This window comes from Colius striatus, chromosome 11, assembly GCF_028858725.1.
Source record: "Colius striatus isolate bColStr4 chromosome 11, bColStr4.1.hap1, whole genome shotgun sequence".
Taxonomy (NCBI): domain Eukaryota; kingdom Metazoa; phylum Chordata; class Aves; order Coliiformes; family Coliidae; genus Colius; species Colius striatus.
In genome coordinates, this window is record NC_084769.1 from 7013701 (window position 1) to 7031577 (window position 17877).

Below are 17877 nucleotides of genomic sequence, written 5' to 3' on the forward strand. Positions count from 1 at the left end.
AATTATTGCTCTGAGAATAGTTACCTACATACAAAAAAGTAGCCCTTGTTTCATTACATTGCCCTGTGATAAGCCATGCTATGTTGCACCTCCTTAGGCAGCAGAGCTCCTCTGACACAGTCCAAAGGCAGTTTTGGAACATGGAAAATTATCTTGCCATAAGTGAGACAAAAATAGAAATGGCTACTGGGGAAAAGTAAGTCAAACTTCAGTCTATATATTTCTATGTTGGTTTTCTTTGTGAGTTCTTTTAGGGATTAAACTGTGAAAAGCCCAGGAAACATCTTAACAAAAGGCTTTTCCTGAACAAACCTCTCCTAACATGACAGGTTAGAAAAGGGGAAAGATTACACACTGCCCCTGCTGGCACCTCCTGCCCAAGCCCAACTTTGCCTCGCTAAAGACAGTGACTTCTACACCTAATAGCAACCTCCAAGCCCATCCAATCTTGTACGTTCTAATGGTGAGGTTTTAAAGCCTATGATTTTGCAAGATTTTTCTCTTCCTAAAATAAATTTGACACATTTTTGGTTGATAATTTTTCTTTTCCTCTGAAATGCAAGTAGGACTAAACCAGCCATTTTCTATGAAAAGGTTACCAGAAAACCATACATCTTCACACCTGCTTCCAAGACATCTGATCTATAAATGCACCACTGCCCTCCTTTTTCCTTTTGTTAAACTTCTCTATGCAATTTCAGGAGAACTTCTTGCAATTGTATCGTACAAGGTGTCTGTATTTCTCGCATTCTAGAGTGAAAAATGTCATTAAGAATAACATATTCATTTTAAGGAAAGCTGTAAGTTTAAATTTTGAAGGCATTACATTTTTTTTCCTGCTATGCCTGCCTTTACAAATGCTTCCAACGCTGTAAAAATGTTTGCTTAAATACAAACTGTATATATAAAGGGAATAAACTACTTGCTATGATATATGCCCTTTAGCAGGACTGAGTAAGAGAGAGAGGGGGAGGAAGGAGAAAGAAGGAAAATCTTGACAAGAATATATATTAGAGCAATCAATAAAAAGATAATCCTTGGAATTCATGAGTCTTTAAAATAAGATGCATTTTCTTGTAGTAATCCTAAAAACCTATAAAAGAATATTCAAGCAATAAACCCCCCATAACTCATATTTAACCTTTCATCATGTAGAACAACATATTAAATAGCTTAGCAACTGCATGCTGTGTAAGTGCATTCAAATAAGAGCAGAAATAGAGAAAATGTAAATGCTACACCTCTTTTAACATGCACTGCACAGCCAACAACATCTGCCAGCTGACCCCATAATCCAATCGGCTGTTCAGAAGCAATCATATCCTTGGATAAGAGCTGCACTGCTTCGACATGCAGTGCTTGTTTTCTTTAAGGGATAGAGCAAAATGTGGTTAGCCAACTCTTCAACAGTTTTCAAGCACTTACAAGGCAAAAGTAGTTCAACATATTATACAGATCTGCATTAAAACCCTGCCATCTCTTCCCCCAAATATTTTGTCTTTCAGTTTCACAGGGCAGCACCACAGAGGAAATCTAAGGCTGAAGTGACTATACCAAACTGACTGATTACATCAGAATACCAAGTGCATACACAGCCCATATAAACTGTCTGTCACTTGTCTCAGAAAATAACAAAACCTGGAATCAAAATCTGGAAGAGCTCATTGTTCATTGACTCTAATGAGAAGAAGAAATATCTAAGAGTGGAACGCCTCTAGAGAAGGAGACTCCACAACCCATCTGAGCAGCCCCTTCCAGTGCTCCCTCACCTGAACAGGGAAGAAGTTTTTCCTTGTGTTTCTTTGGAAATGTTCCAGCTTGTACCTGTTGCCCCTTGTCCTATCATTGGACATCACTGAGAAGAGCCTAAATCAAACTCACATAGCATCCCAGATTCCTGGCATTTCACTGGAAAATGGAGTCATTGAAAAAGAAATTTGTAGTAAACGTCTCAATTCTAAGTGATTTTGTGTGACTCTGTGAACAAATTCTCCTAACTCTGAGTTTACTTCTCGCATCTACTGCACAAGGAGCTGTTTGAGAGGCTCCATTGGCAGTCAGGAGATGAGGACATCTGAAGGACTGGCTTCAAGATATTCCAGGAGAGCCAAAAACCTCGTGGAACTAAGAGCATAAACCCCATAGAATATCACGCAGTAACAGGATGTGTCATTATCCCTGAACAAAATTAAGCTTCTGCTAAAAAGTTCTGTCCTAAATACACACCTGCACTAACATGACTGAACTCATTCTAGGAGGACAGTCTTTTATGAATAGGTTATGTGATTCAAATACTTATTTATATCCATCAAATAAACTGTTTTGATCATGCAAATTGCCCCTGTGTCTAAAACTTTGTTAAAGTGTCTGTAACCAGCAGAGCACCGGACATGGTGGGAAATGGCAAGGGAGAATTGCTGGAATAGTGCTTCAAGTAACACCCTCTGTACTTAATTCAAATATCTGAAAGGTATTGAACACAAAAGACATACACAAAAGATATACAGGGGTCTGCCAATAAGTCTAGAAAACACCCTTCAGAAGAGGGAGAAAGGATTGTTTGGCTTAATGAGAAAAAGATACAAACTGACTGGGGGCTTTCACAAAAACACACTGGAAAATAGAGGGATTTCCAAAGTAATTTGTTAAGCAAGAACAAGACCCAAGCACAGAAGGAATAATTTTTTAAAAACATCTAAAAATACTGGAGAAAATAATAAGGGAAATCTACTGGCACCTGGAGGAGTTTATTATTGGTTCTAAGTTATCTAACATCTTTACCAACTGCATAAACCACAATATAACACAGTAGCCAGTGAGAGATAGAGTAAATCTGAGCAGCAAGGTGATTTAGCTTTCCCATGCCTGATATCAAACAAAAGCAAGTATTTTACTGCAGGTATTTAACCCAGATCTCATAAAAATAATTAGGGTGTCACATTTTTATATATAATAAATCCACAGAGCTTTGCTCTAGGATTTAAACACTTTGCAGAGTGGAGGAAACAGAAGACAATCTGTCTTGCAGTGGATTAATGATATGTGTCCAGCTTACCTAAACAGCAGTGCAATCAGCTAATTTAGTTTACCATCTGGGTAAGCATCTTGTCCATGCTGCAACGTGCCTAAGGACATCCGTGTTTCTAAATCAGTGCTGGATGTCAAAGTCCAGTGGGTGCAGAGCAAAACTCCTGCTGAATTGTGCAAAGGACTGAGAAGCATTTGGGGAGGCACAAAGTATCTTTGTATGTGCACATATCTCAGTGTATATATGTACACATATACACCCATACATTTCTTTATTAGCACGACTTCTTCATATCCTAAAAGCTCCAAAACATAGAGGAGCTGTTCCAATCCTATACATTTAAACTGGAGGAAGGTAATTCATCTGTGTGCTAAACCAGCTAGAAATAACTTCTACCTCCATCCAAAAAAACCCTTAACCCTAAAACAAAGAAAACCAAACCAAACTCCGAAACAAACACACACACACCCTGCCACACCTAAAATACCCAGACCTGAATGCAATTCTAAGGTGTCCCTAGTAAAGTCTGCAATAGGAAGCCCTCTAATGAATTCAATAGGTTTTAGATCAAAAGCACCAATCACATTTACATCAACACCAGCCGTGGCACTCTCCAAGCACCCTGCACCGATAAAGACGTCATTGCCAAGTTTAAACAATTTCTCCCGTTTAGTATCTTCTGAAAGGCTTTTGAAATTAGCAATTCTAATGTGTGTGGGAATAGGTAACACTTTATAGCAATAAGTTTACTTTTAATGGAAGTAGTCTGCTGTGTCTATGAGTAACAAACCCCAGTATCTTTTCATTACAAAGCAGCTTATTGTTACCGTACGACTTACCGTGGGATTTCATTTTGCCTCTTTGGTGATCTGTCTGATCTATTAAGAAAAGCACTGAGGTATGGACAACATACACTTTATTGCAGTTTTACATTTTCATAGTCCCTGCTGCTTCTGTTAGGCTACTGCCTATGAATTTCAAACAGTAATAAGGAGAAGGGGAAAAAAAAGTATTTACCAAGTTTCTCATACGAAAAATCAAAATAAACTGTGAAGAAAATGAGGCAAGGTCAGAATCAGGTGTTGGAAGTGATGCTCCTTCCCAGGACACGTCTGCTGCAGCAGCAGCTGCACAGAAAAACAACTGGATTCACCAGCTCTGGCTGCTACTACACAAATAAATCTTTGTATGAATGCTATTGCAGACCTTCTACACATACTACACAGTATATTTTATATATATATATCTATTCATAACATACATACGAAGCCCTTCAGCATGACTGTTTCTGATCTATTAATTTTCATGGTTGAATCTGAAATAAAAGACAGGCAAAACCTAATAGCACTTCATCAGTGTTAATTAGTGTTGAGAATTAATCAGCAGACGTAGGAAATCACTATTAGCTTTACAGAAACGCGTACAGCATTAAACAGCACTTAAATAGATCCTGATCTCTTTTAAAAAGAGTAGCAATTTAGAGATTACTTTCCTCTGCTGGGATACTTCAATATTGAATATACAGAGATTAATGTTCAAGGGAGGTTGTGTTGTGTTGAAGGGCAATCTTGCTAAAAATAGCTATATATATTTAACGAATTGTTTTTGCAGTAACCACAGTCTCAGAGAGAACTGAACTGTTTCACTACAAATCTACAACATGTGAGCACTCTGATGCTTATACACTATCCAGGTGGGATTATTTGTCCAGGGCTTCCTATGCTTTGGGAGATAAAAAATACTTTATGTGAAAACTATGGTATTTCAGGTCATATTCTACTGTTGTTACATGAGCATCTGCCCCTCAGTCCTCAAGAAGTTCATGGATTTCCTAGAACATCTGACAGAAAGTGTGGTCCCAGAGATAACTCCTATTTTTAGTTCTTCACCATCACAGTACCTTTTGATCACAATTAAGAATATAGGAAGCACAGAGAGATTTCTGTTGGCTATTTGCCACTGCTCACCTGATTCTTAAGATCCAGCTTTGGGCAGGGACGACCTCCATTGTAAGGCTTCTCCTTAAGCCACTTGGATCGGACTTTCACCCCTGGTCCACAAGAAGAGCTGCAAGGGGACCAACTGGACCAGTCGCTTAATTTGCAATCAAATGGGCAAGGGACTGTGCAAGGTTCTTCAATGTAACCTAAACCAAAAATGGAAGAAAGGTTTTAACCACGGCAAACAATGAACTCCCATCCTCTGGTGACTCAATGCAACCTGTGTAATCAACACCAAATGAGAACTTTTTAAAGAGAAGACATTTGGCAGACTGACAGTGCCTTCCCAAAGTGAGACTGTGATGTTATATGCAAAGAACAGCAGGGACTAAAACTAATTTCTACTTGGTTTAGTTCCACGAAGTTCATGATAAAAAGTGACTGATGTAAAGGACACACACTGGCAGAAGTGTCTGCGTGCAGCTGGTGGTCACCAGCAGGTTCTGATTACCTTCCCTATGAGATTGTGGCCACAATAAATTCTGGAGAACTAAGTGTACGTTTTGTGCTCCTTGACTATTATGCTACCATCTCCAGAGCGCGCACAGGCAGGCAGACAGAGGCTCTCTTCCCAGCAGACAGAACTAGAGGACAGTGGAGGAGTCAGAGCTGTGCTCTTGGCAGTTCCCACAAGACACGTGAGGGACCTGCCTGCAACCTGTCAGCTGGAGCACTGTGAGATTCGTTCCTGGGGGAAGCAGATGAAACCTGACTCCCACTACTTTCTGGTATTTCTCTTTACACATCTTTCCAACTATTTTGCCTATTCTGGGTTTCATAAATGGTATTTTAAAGCTTTGCTTTCATCTTAACTTGGCTCAACATAAAAGTCCTCCCAAGATCATCACCTCTTAGACATCTGACAATGAACAACACCTCGCTCAATTAAAACCCAACAGGACTTCTTGGGCAAAAATAAGCTTTCTCCACACAAACACAAGCCTGCAGGTGGTTTACGAGCTGGCAAATCGGAAGAGAGACTTTGCAGAGCCTAGCACTGGCTGTGGAGCCCTTTGTGTAAAGGGAGGGACTGTGGGTGGCTGGAAAGCTAGGAGGAATTACTGGCACCACTCAAGTTGGCAGTGTGGAATAGCTCCCGCATCTTCCTGCTTACTGTGCTGCATTCGTTCTCCTTGAGTTTCTATTGTCTGCTTGTCATCTCTGTATGTACTATTTTAATTTAAAGAAAAAAGAGATTTCACGTTAGACCATGAAAGTCGGTGGCAGCTAAGATCAGCCTTTATTCAGGTGGCTTTGACCCTCTGACAGCTCTGGCAATGACGGTCACGGAAATCACTGGATTTCATCCCTATCGTATTTCTGATGTTTCTCATTTTTATGCTTTTTCTGTTTGGTTTTCATTGCTCTAACCCTCTCTCTCTATTCCTTACCTACAGAATACCAAATTAGCTCATTCAATTACTCTTTTATGAAGAGTCTCCCCATTCTATCAAGGTGACACTGCAGCAAAGCGGGAAAAAGTCCAAACAACAAAACCCAGAAAAACTCAAACCAGAGGGGTTTGCCCTCTAAAACCCCCAAACAACAGCCCCAAACAGCTGGGAAATACCAAGGCTGAGGCACAGAGAGTATTCTGGCCCAGAGCTGGATTTACCAGCTCTGCCACACCTGGAACTGCTGCTAACTCCAAATCAGGACCACGTTATATCCCGAGTATTGACCCACAGCAGCAATGTGCTGGCTCCCTCCTGGTCTTCACACTGAAGTCAATATCAAGAAAGGCTTCAGATTTATTTAGGCAATCCCCACTGAAAAGTATCTTCCTTCTAGAAGTACAAGAAATATTGATGATGTTTCTATAAACAGTACCTTAAAAATGCGAGAAACAATAGTAGTTCCCTCCCTCAGTTCAATACTGCTCTATTTCTTCTCCCTTTTTCCTTTATGACAGTACTGTTCCCTCTTCCTTTACAGTGGCCACCCTGTAGCCTGACAGCTGCAATCATTTCCCCAGTAACTCACGCTGTAACTCTTCCCTAAAGCTGTAGACCTGTCCCCATATGGTATGCTCTGGTTTTCTTTGCTAGCTCTTCACAGAATCATAGAATGGTGGGGGTTGGAAGGGACCTTTAGAGTTCATGCAGTCCAGCCTCCTGCTAAAGCACGTCCACCTAGATCAGGTCACACAGGAATGTGTCCAGGTGGGCTTTGGAAACCTGCTGAGAAGAAGCCTCCACACCCTCCCTGCACAGCCTGTGCCAGGGCTCCCTCACCCTTACAGAAGAAAGTTCTTCCTTAAGTTTAAGCGAAACTTTTTGTGTCCCAGCTTTTGTCCATTACCCCTTCACCTGTCACTGAAGACGACAGAAAGAAATGTTGCCCCATCCTCTTGAGACACGCCTTCTAAATACTTCTAAGTGTTAATGAGATCACCCCTTAATCGTCTCTTCTCTAGGCTGAACAGCCCCAGGTCTCACAGCCTTTCCTCACAGGAGAAATGTTCCAATCCTCTGATCAATTCTTCTCTCCGTGTGTTGCTTTTCCTTTTCATGTGCAGCTCCAAAGCCACTGTAATTCAGTATCTTAATTATTCCTGACCCAATCCATTACAGTGGTGTTTTCACGTCTGAGATGCATTGTATTCTCATCGAGGTGAGATATCATCCATGCACACACACACAAATATTTCCAAAACAGTCTTGTGGGGTTTTACTCCCCCAAAATGAAACTCCCAAATATCCCACTAATATTCTATTCCACCTGCTTAGGTTGCCACTCAAAGCAATTCATAATACATTATGATAAGTAAAAGAAATTTTCTCATGATAGATTTATGAGAAGCATTTCTTAGGCAGTTCTCCAAAGAGTTCTGTTCCACCACTGTATGAAATATAATTTTTCCTTGGGCTGTGTGACAGCTTAGGTAATTAACTCTCTACAGAAACAAAGAGAGAGCCTCGTTTCAAAGCAGGATTAGACAGAGGGGTTATCAACTTATCAGTGCAGGCAAAATGGGCTAAGCCTTTTGGCAGTTCAGGACCTACCCCTATAATAAAAAGAAATATGAGAGAAAAAAGGGAATGTAACACAAAAAAGCTAAATGTAAGGAAGAGGATGGAAAAGCTATAATAAACAAACCTAAAGGAATCTCTTGTATTCCATCCCCGGGAAGTGCTGTTCGGATACCTCAGTAAACCACTGAATTTCCTGTTGCTAAGAGGCCTGCTCATTACTTTTTGAGTTTCCTCACCCATATTTCTAAATTACATTAAGTATAAACAAATAATGGTCAGCTAATAGAGCATTAAATTACCATACTGCCCAGAGGAAGCCAATTCCCCACACTGAGCAATGCTACAGAATCGAAATGGAAACATAACTTTATTTCAAGCTCTTCTCGCGGGCTGCCATTATTTCCTCTATCAATCACTTGACGTTAATCCTCTATCGAGATACCCTTGGATCAAAGACTTCTTTCAACAAAAATTTTCCTCTGAAAATCTTTACCTGATACATCCTCTCTGCTCAGACAGAGAATGTCTTTATGGCTATCTTTTTAGGAGAATCTAGTAAGTAACGTTGTACTCGGATCACCCAGTGCCTGTGAGAATGGGATGTTTGGTTTTCACTGTAGGAACCAAGCAATGGCTTGTCATTGTTAGAGGGCTGAAAAGACTTCAGCATTGGGTACCCACAGAATTGTGGGAGTTGGAAGGGACCTTTAGAGATCATCTAGTCCAACCCCCCTGCCAAAGTATGTCCACCTAGATCAGGTCACATCGGAATGTGTCCAGGTAGGTCTTGAAGACCTCCAAAGAAGGAGCCTCCACACTCTCCTTGAGCAGCCTGTGCCAGGGCTCCCTCACCTGAACAGTGAAATAGTTTTTTCTTATGTTTAAATGGAACTTTTTGTGTTCCAGCTTTTTATCAGAAGAGAATAAGAATAAAGGAAACAGCATAAATTTCTTGCTTCCAAGACCTTCTGTGGAAAAAAAAAGTCCTCTTTTCCCCAGCCTTGCTCAGTCTGCTTTCCATGTGCTCTTACACTATTTCCCAAAGCTTCCTTTAACCTCTTCATTTTTTATTCCTCAAAATCTCAAACACTCACATCTCAAACTGTTAAAACAAAGCTCATTTAATTTAGAAGCAACAGATGAGAGCCTCTGTCCTATCTGAACCAGAAGCAGGCTCCTGAGCACCATAGAGCTGTAGCTGCACAGACAGGAGTTGCAGAATGTAGAGACAGAAACACCAGTGCATGGGATATTTAAGTAGGCACTTTGAAACATACTACTGGGAATAGTCCTGAATTGGCAGGAAAAATTGAGCTGGATGATCAAATAAGCCTTTTCTATGTTTAAGTGCTATTGTTTTACTACTGAGACGCTGCTGGTGTAATGGGATGAACAAATGCACTTACCTAGGCTGCACAGCTCATTTTACTATTATTTATTCATTAAGAACAATGTGCTTGTTGCTCTACAAGCCACAAATGGAGTCTCTTCCCTAAGGTGTCTATAATAAACAAAGCACCCACAGATTCTACAGGATGTACTGGGAAGGCCAAAACTCACGATGTAGCAACCATTACTTGTCTCATTTCTTCTGTGCAGTCCAAGAGACAAAGCAATAGCGGGTAAATGAACAAAGTGAGGACAATGGTCTGGTGGGTGTTGGAGGTTAAGGCTCAAATACATGGTGTAAGAGTTGTTACTCTCTCATTTTTGCTGCACAACCCAAAAGAGCTGAGGCAACAGGAGTCAGCTGGATGGTGGGCTGGTGAGTGTCTGCAGCACAGAAGCACAAAGAGGCCATGGATTCAATGCATCACCAGGGGGAAGTTTTGCAGTAGCCCAGTTTCTTTCCAGCTCACACAAGACACTGTACACATCACACCAGGCACAGTCAGGGAGGGGCTGCAGGATCCTTTTTCCCCTTCTGTGTTTGTAAATGGATTGTGGTGGGAGAAGTAGACAATTAGTAGCTTTACAAGCTAACATAAGACATTGGCATCAACCTGATTGTTGCACTTCCAAATGATAAATTTGCTGAGGGTGTGAGGTCTGCACACAGAGTTAAACAACAGCGCCAACAGGATTCCAAGAGGCTGACTTAAGAGTCATTTGAAAATAAACACTTCTCCAGCAGCTTTGGAAACAGATGCACTTCTAATTGAATTGGCTTTAAACTCATTTGTATCCCCTCTAACATATTTCATCATTTCAATTAACAAACTCCTAGCAGTTCTACCCTTGTTAGTAAACCTTGAGGTGCTTCATAAAACTCAAGGTCATTACTATGAGAGGGACAATTCTTTGCATCACCGCAACTGCCACTGGTAATAACACCACTAATTTCCCCTGGAGTCTACAGGATAAAAGCGATCACCCTTCAAACAAACAAGGGAGCAGTAGAGTGGACAGTGGCACAGAAGAAACGTTTCTAATTACACAGCCCAAAGGTAGAGAAAAAGAAAATTGATTCATTTTGCAATTAATATTTACATTCATTTGGGTACTGACTGTGAAATACATAGAATAACACCAGTAAATCCACACTGTGCTAGAAGTCTAACAGTTAAAGACTTTATAAGAGAGGCTTGGTGGTCTATGGCACACGGTGGGCCAGATTCTGCCCAGCTGAAGGTCTGCATGTCCTACAAAAGCCAATCTTATGTTTTAACTCGGTTTAAAACTCAGCATCGAACATGGATTGCAGTCAAGAGCCTAACTCCACCAGCTGATCATAGCTCAAAGGTTGGGGCTTCCCCAGTGTGCAGTGGTGAAGGCAGCCACTGGCCACAGGCCACATAGCATGACCAAAGGCTCCCAGAAGCTTCTGAACTACAAGTGGAAACACACTGCAAAGACAATACACCTTGCCCTAAGCAACCCAGATCCAAACATTTAAATCCTGCTTCAGGAGAGAACACTATTAACTGAAGGAAACTCAGCAGAATAAGTCTTAAAAGTTGGTAACAAATTCAGTTGCATCTGAAAAGGATGCAACATTGCCATGGAATAAATGTTTAATTTTAAATACACAAGGATTTGAGAGATTTTATGCATCGTTAGATGGCTAGCTGGGAAATTTAGGAGGTAATCTAATGCATACACTCAGTAAATGTGCCACCAAAAAATCCAGCAAAAATAACTTTCACATCAAATATTTTGCAAAGCTCAAATAATGGACCTTTAGCTAATTTATTCCCACTTGCTCCTCTCAACAGAGGCACATGCTCTCGTTAGCTCACAGCAAACTGATTTCAGATTCTAAAAAGACCAGAGAGGACTTGTAAAAAACGCTGGTAAGTTTAACTCAATGTTATTGTTATTGAAATTCATCCAAAGGTTGGTTTTATTGCTCAGTTTCACAGTCTCTATAAATCCTGATGAGGCAGTTGGGTTCATGCTGACTTTGCATTACGATCCCTAATTTCTTTTGATTTGGCATTACAGTTTTGCTCCTTAAAGAACTCGCAAGCTTACACTTTGAGTTACATACAAACCGTAACAGCTGATATATTTAATCTTTTCACTAAATAAGGAAATGCCCACTAATTAGCACATTCCTTGTAACAGATTGCAGAACAAGCTGAGAACTCTTCCGGAGAAGAGAGACTCATCTGCTGAGTGCAAATAAATAGTGCAAATAAACAGGACTTCCCAGTGTACATTCATCTTGCAGGGAACTTGCAAAGCAGACAGGCAGAAGTCCACTGTACAAATCTGTCTGGGCTCCAAAACCAGCTGTGCAAAGGATTCCTCTTCCTCATGGGGTTGCTCCCCCATAGTGAGGGGCTTGCTTGGCTCCTTGGGAGATTTAGTGTCTTAAGCAAGTTCTTACTCAGATGAAAAAAACATCCCCTGCCATCAAATGCAGTTCAGATAATAGCTCAGCTGTGGTTTTCTACATACGTTGCTCATCACCCTGCCACTAGGAGAATCATCTGCTTTGCCCAAACAAAACTAAGTAGTTTATTTCTTTTCTTTAGCAATGTTGTAATCCTCTGTCCATCAGGAAAGAAATTCATCCCACTGTATTTGATTATGAATTGCTTAGCACATATATCCTTCAGGCTACCCAATTCATAGTAAAAGCAATGTTTTAAAACAAATCTGGCTTGTGTTTACTTTTTTGTCATTATGAAGGGATTTATAGAACAAAACAAGGCTTATTTTTAAAGGCTGAACACATTTCAGCAGTATCTCACGAAGACAAAATTAAATTGTCCTCAGACCGTCAAATTCCCCTCTTTCCTCCCAGATCTGACTTCTCTCAGAGGCCCAGTTGCACAGTAGTTCTGAAAATAGATGTGCATTGCAGACATCAATATAGGCTTGGGCAATTTGGATCAGGCTGGAAGCATCTTCCAGAGCCAAGGGTCCATCACTGGGAGAAAACTGAAACCAAACACATGTGCTCTCACCCATAAATCATGTATGGCCTGAAAGCCAATGGTTTCAGGGTCTGCTGGAGCACACTGAGAAACTCAGTTTCAGAGCTTGTGGCCCTCTGAAGAGAGCATCTTTCTGGCAGTTTCTAAAGAGACGTTAGGCACTGTCCCACAACAAGCCCCCTCATTTCAGCTGCCACCCCACAGCACAGACGGGCCTCGTTCAGACAACAGCAACGCAACAGGTTCTGTATTATGGAACGGGAGACGCTGACGTGTTTCTCTCGATCCTGATAACCAGAAAGTACCGTGTGTTAAGTGTACATTCCCAGTACTTTAACTTAACAACTCAAGAGGTAAATGTAAGGGCCTCTGTTCAAGAGCAGGTCACGCAGCCATTGAAAAGGCAGGGAGAAGCTTCTGAGCCCGCAGTGACCTCCACAGCCTCCCTCCCCGCCGCCACGGGAGGCAAGTGACACAGTGACCTCGCAGATCAATGCACTCAAATCAATACACTGCCTCAAATCCTTCCCGTCTTATTGACACTTAACCTAACTAGGGGCTTTAATTTTACTGGTGCTGTTTTAAATATGCCACTAACCACGACCAGCACGAGGAAGATTTGTGAGCGCTTTTCCAAATGCCAAGTACCTGCCATGAGGTCCAGTCCACTCGGATAAGCAGTTTCACTCCTGCTATCAGAGGTCACCTTGTTACAGGGGCAGGGATACAAAGGCATCTGACCTTCTTGAATAAAGCTGTACTATAAAAAACATCTGATGGAAATAGGATTTTTAAGAAAGTCCTGGTTTTCCACAGCTTTGGCATGGGGAGAGCAGCACGACTCATTTAGGTGATGGAATGCTTTGACAGGGAAATAGGACATTCTGGTGACGTTAGCAGACCTCAGCACAGCGTTCTGAGGTACAGAATTCCTGATACACTTTTGTTTCAATTTTGCAGGGTGACCTTGAGCACTCTGGTTGCATAGTTCAATCTCCTCTGCTGGAGGACTTCAATGAATTCAGACAGATGCAGAAAGTGATGCAATCTTGTTAAATACTACAATTTGTAATGGTCACTCCTTTGTGTTACCAAACACAAATGAGATCCAAAATTTCAGAGGGGATCTCTGTCTGCAGTGAGAGACATTAGAAATGTTGTAAATGAGGCTCTCAGTAATTTCATTTACACCACTCTCATTTGCAAACCTTGGAGGACAGAGAGATTTCAAGTATACCTATAAAGCAGGAACAGACTAAGGTAGGATGAATTCTCAGTTGCTCATCCATATCGTTACAATAATCCTTACAGCAGATTGAGATGAAGTTTAATTTTACCCACATTTTGTAATTCAGGCTCATTTCTTCAAATCTTCTAAATTCAGCTGTTGCTATGTTTCTGAGCTGGTCTCCCAAACTCTTTGATCAAACAGACTAGAGCAGGCACCTTAACAGACATCTACTACGTGCCTATCTCCACTTGTCATGCTAACTTTACTGGTGTTATGCAGTGCTCCAGCAAACTCACAGCTGCTCAGGCAGTCAGCTCATTTTATTCAGACATCTGCCTACGTGCAAAACCTGGAATTCTTATTTCTTTAGGACTCTTCCTCCATAGAAGCAGAAACACATGATGTTACTTCTGAAGACCTTCAGAATATGTGAGGCGTGAAACCTTTTACCTCACTGAAATCCACTAAAACACCTACTATGTCCAGTTGCCACAGGGCTCCCCCCACCAGTGGGAAAGATATGAAATTATGTCTTTCCACTTAAAAATGATTTGTCATCCATTTCTTTGCCTGAAAGTCCTGCTCATGAGAGCTGTGAAGACGGCAATCAGGTTAAAAAACATTGAAAAAAGCCCACGTAAGACAAGAAAGGAATCTTGTGAACTATCAGTACATGTCACTTCCCACTACAGCTACACGTGTCTCCAAGGGATCATGAAGTTCTCCATGAGCAGGAAAAGCATCGAGGTCTTAACATCAGAGTACATAATTCATGAAAAAGCTTAGGCTAAAACTGTATTTCTTCATACTTCCAATATAATGTATTAAATGGAGTGTCACACAGGGAGAGGGAAATGTTAATCCTAAATCTATCTTTGTATGGTAACGTTTTATTAGAGCCTTGCTCCATAACAGGCTGTCTTTGTGACAAATGTGTTATTAAGGCCCCATTTCAAAGAGATCCTCTTACTGTAGTCTACCACAGAAATCAGGCCAGTGGATGGCCCAGTGCATTAACTTGCTATCAAAGCTCTCCTAAACCTCTGATAGACTATTTCTAGACTGAGTTACTATTTCTACACTAGAAACATTCCCAATTCCCATGGAAGAGCTTTAATCAACCTGTCAAAAAAAAAAACAGAGAGAAAACTGACTGAGCCTAACAATAGAAACAAAAGGCACAGATGTGAGCAAAGGTGGGAAGAGGTAGTCTGGCAACTGAAGGCTGATGGTTATTGTCAAAAACAACAAAGCCTGTTTGAGGTCAGTTAAAAATCATTCCTTCACACAGTCTGGTACTGATGCCTCCTCAAAGAGGTCGTTTATGGAACACAGCAAAAAGCATAAAAGAAATATGGGGAGAAAGACATGCTATAAAGAATTATATTTAGAGCCAAGGAGTAACAACATACATCACTAGGAACTAAATGCAGCACCTACAGAGGATGCTGCTCAAACAGCTAATCCTTTAAATATGTCCTCATAAGATGCATGTTTGCTTTCTGTAAGAAGATAAAGATCTAGAAGAAAGTGTATTGCTACGTACTAATGCCTCAGGGGAAGTCATATCTTGCTTTAGCTAAACGTCTTTGATAGCCAGTTTGACCCATTCAGAAATAACTTTTTTGATGGCCGTTTACCTTTGATTCTGTTGCCAGAAAAATATAGAGAACAGTAATGTCTGAGCAGCTGTCTTGTGATCCAATTTCATTTCATAAGTCTTTTAACATCCAGGAAAGAATAACTGTGGGCACATTTTCTTAAGGTGAAGTGAATTTGCAAAAAAAACAAAAGGAAAATAAAAGATAGGGAGTAAATCAATGTTCTCTGAATACTGTTACGAGAGCAGTATGCAAAAATCCTGTAAGTCAAACAAGAAATGGAGGACAGGTCCTTTACAGGCTCTGTTTCTGTGCTTACAGCTTCCCTGGCAGACACAGCTGTAATTAAGAGTGTCACTGCACACCCAAAGGAGATGTGCAGAAATGTCGGAGAGAGGTCCAGAGGAGAAGCCAGCCAGGATTTCGGGGCTAAATTTAGCAGCTATTTAGCTTTGAGATAGCAGAAAACCAGTAAAAGGCGACAGTGGGTTTAAAGAGACACAAAGTGAGGACACGATAGTAGGACAGCCCCGTCTGCAGTGGGCAAAAGCTTTCAGCCACCCACGATCCAAAACCAGATTTAATTCTCATGCCAGGAGAAGGGATGGGCAGAAAACATGGTGAATTTTTAGATGAAACTTTTTCTTCAAGCAGTCTTTGAAAAGCTTTGTCCTGGTAAGTAATACAGTCTTTTCTTCCTGTAATAAAAAGGCCACAGAGAGATATACCACGGAGACACATAAGGGAAACCACAGAGAGAAACAGGAGTGTTGTAATGTTTAATTAAATCCAAATGCCAAAAGAAGGGTAAGGTAGTCTGAAAACAGGGTCTTACATGTTATCATTAACTAATGGTGCCAAGACCACCTACTGTTTCCAGACTTATAAGGAGGAGGAGGCAGCCCAAAAGTCCGGAGCTGGGAAGAGGACAGCCTAGGCAAGGTTGTCTGTTTTCTGGCCTTGAGAAAGGAGGCTTTATCCATAAGATGCTTGTAGGATAGATAAATACAGAATCCACTTAAATCTAAAACTAGGTGGATTTTGGAATTACTGGCTTATGCTAAAAAAAATGAAACTTCAATATAGAATTTCATTTAGACTAAGAATTAAATTGAATCAGAATGGGAGGGGTTGGAAGGGACCTTTAGAGATCATCTAGTCCAACCCCCCTGCAGAAGCAGGTTCACCTACATCAGGTCACATAGGAACATGTCCAGGTGGGTCTTGAAAACCTCCAAGGAAGGAACCTCCACAACCCCTCTGGGCAGCCTGTGCCAGGGCTCCCTAATCCTCATGGTGAAATAGACTTTTCTTATGTTTAAGTGGAACTTTTTGTGTTCCAGATTCATCCCATCACCCATTGTCCTGTTACTATCTACTATAGAAAAAAGGGATGTCCCAACCTCCTGACACTCACCCTTTAGATATTTGTAAATGTTAATAAGATCTCCCCTCAATCTCCTCTTCTCCAGACTAAACAGCCCCAGTTCCCGCAGCCTTTCCTCATATGAAAGATGCTCCGGTCCCCTGATCATCTTGGTGGCCCTGCACTGGACTCTTTTCCCCGTCCCTCTTGAGCTGAGGAGCCCACAACTGGACAGAGTACTCCAGATGAGGCCTCACCAGGGCAGAGTAGAGGGGGAGAAGAATACTAGGGAATATTTTCAAAAACACAGATGAAACTTCTGGTCTGGAAAGTTTCTTTCTCTGAAGATTTCCAATGCAACGTCAGGGATTTCTGCAACAATTCCATTCTTCTAGCACAGTAATTGCCAGAACAGGTACAATTTCAAGAATAAACAGATATTTATTCATAGGCTTTTCTGTTGGTTTTTCTTCCAAAACTGTTACCTTGTAAGAAAGCTAAGTTTGCTGTCAGTCCAGGATAGATTTGGCTCACATTTCTTTAACCTATTAAGCTCTGCTTATAGCTTTTTGAGCTATAGAAATATCATTTTGCAGAACAATTATGAAAATCTAGTGATTAAAAGGTACCTGAAAATAGCTCATTTACTCCTTATATGACAACACAGGGATTCACTCATGGCAGGGTTTCAAATCAGGTTCTTGTACTAACTCTCAGGTAGGTCATGCAATGTCTATCAGTCTAGTGGCCAGGATTTTCATGTAAGGGAGTGTAAACCCCAGAGGAACACCCCTGGTAAAAATACAGCAGTGCTCTGAGCTGACCTTTCAGAAAATCAAACTTCATGAGACTTTGTTACTACCTGGTTCTCAGCTGTAAGAGTTGAAACTGACCTTTGCATACTGTCCTAAATCTCTCAGCACTGGGGCACTGCTGATGAGGACAGAAGCAGCGCTGTCACCACTGGCATACACTGCCCTGATGTGCCTTGGAGCAGGGAACATCTCTCCAGCAACCAGAAAATGACAAGTTTTCACATCACCAAAATTTTTAACCCCTCCTGGTGCATCTGTGTGTTAATCCCACCTGTTTGAGATCAAAGTTGATATTTTCAGGGAGTGATCTTGCAAACAGTACTCTCATTAACCCTGTTCTATCAACCTGACTGGCAAGACCTGAGTGCTATCCCTGCATCAGCCAATGCTGGGGAAGCCTCAGAGCAACTCCAGTCCTCTTTGATTTGTCCACCCACAACTAAACCTTCTACAAGAAAACACTGCATTGTTGTGAA

General features: G+C 41.2%; 1 protein-coding gene across 1 annotated transcript in view; it reads right to left on the minus strand.

Moving 5' to 3' along the window:
* THSD7B (thrombospondin type 1 domain containing 7B) overlaps positions 1 to 17877 on the minus strand; it is a 273877-nt gene that overhangs the window by 78222 nt on the left and 177778 nt on the right. The window contains exon 14 of the mRNA XM_062004863.1: positions 4996 to 5174. Coding sequence (XP_061860847.1) covers positions 4996 to 5174 — 179 coding nt within the window. The remainder of the gene's footprint in view (positions 1 to 4995; positions 5175 to 17877) is intronic.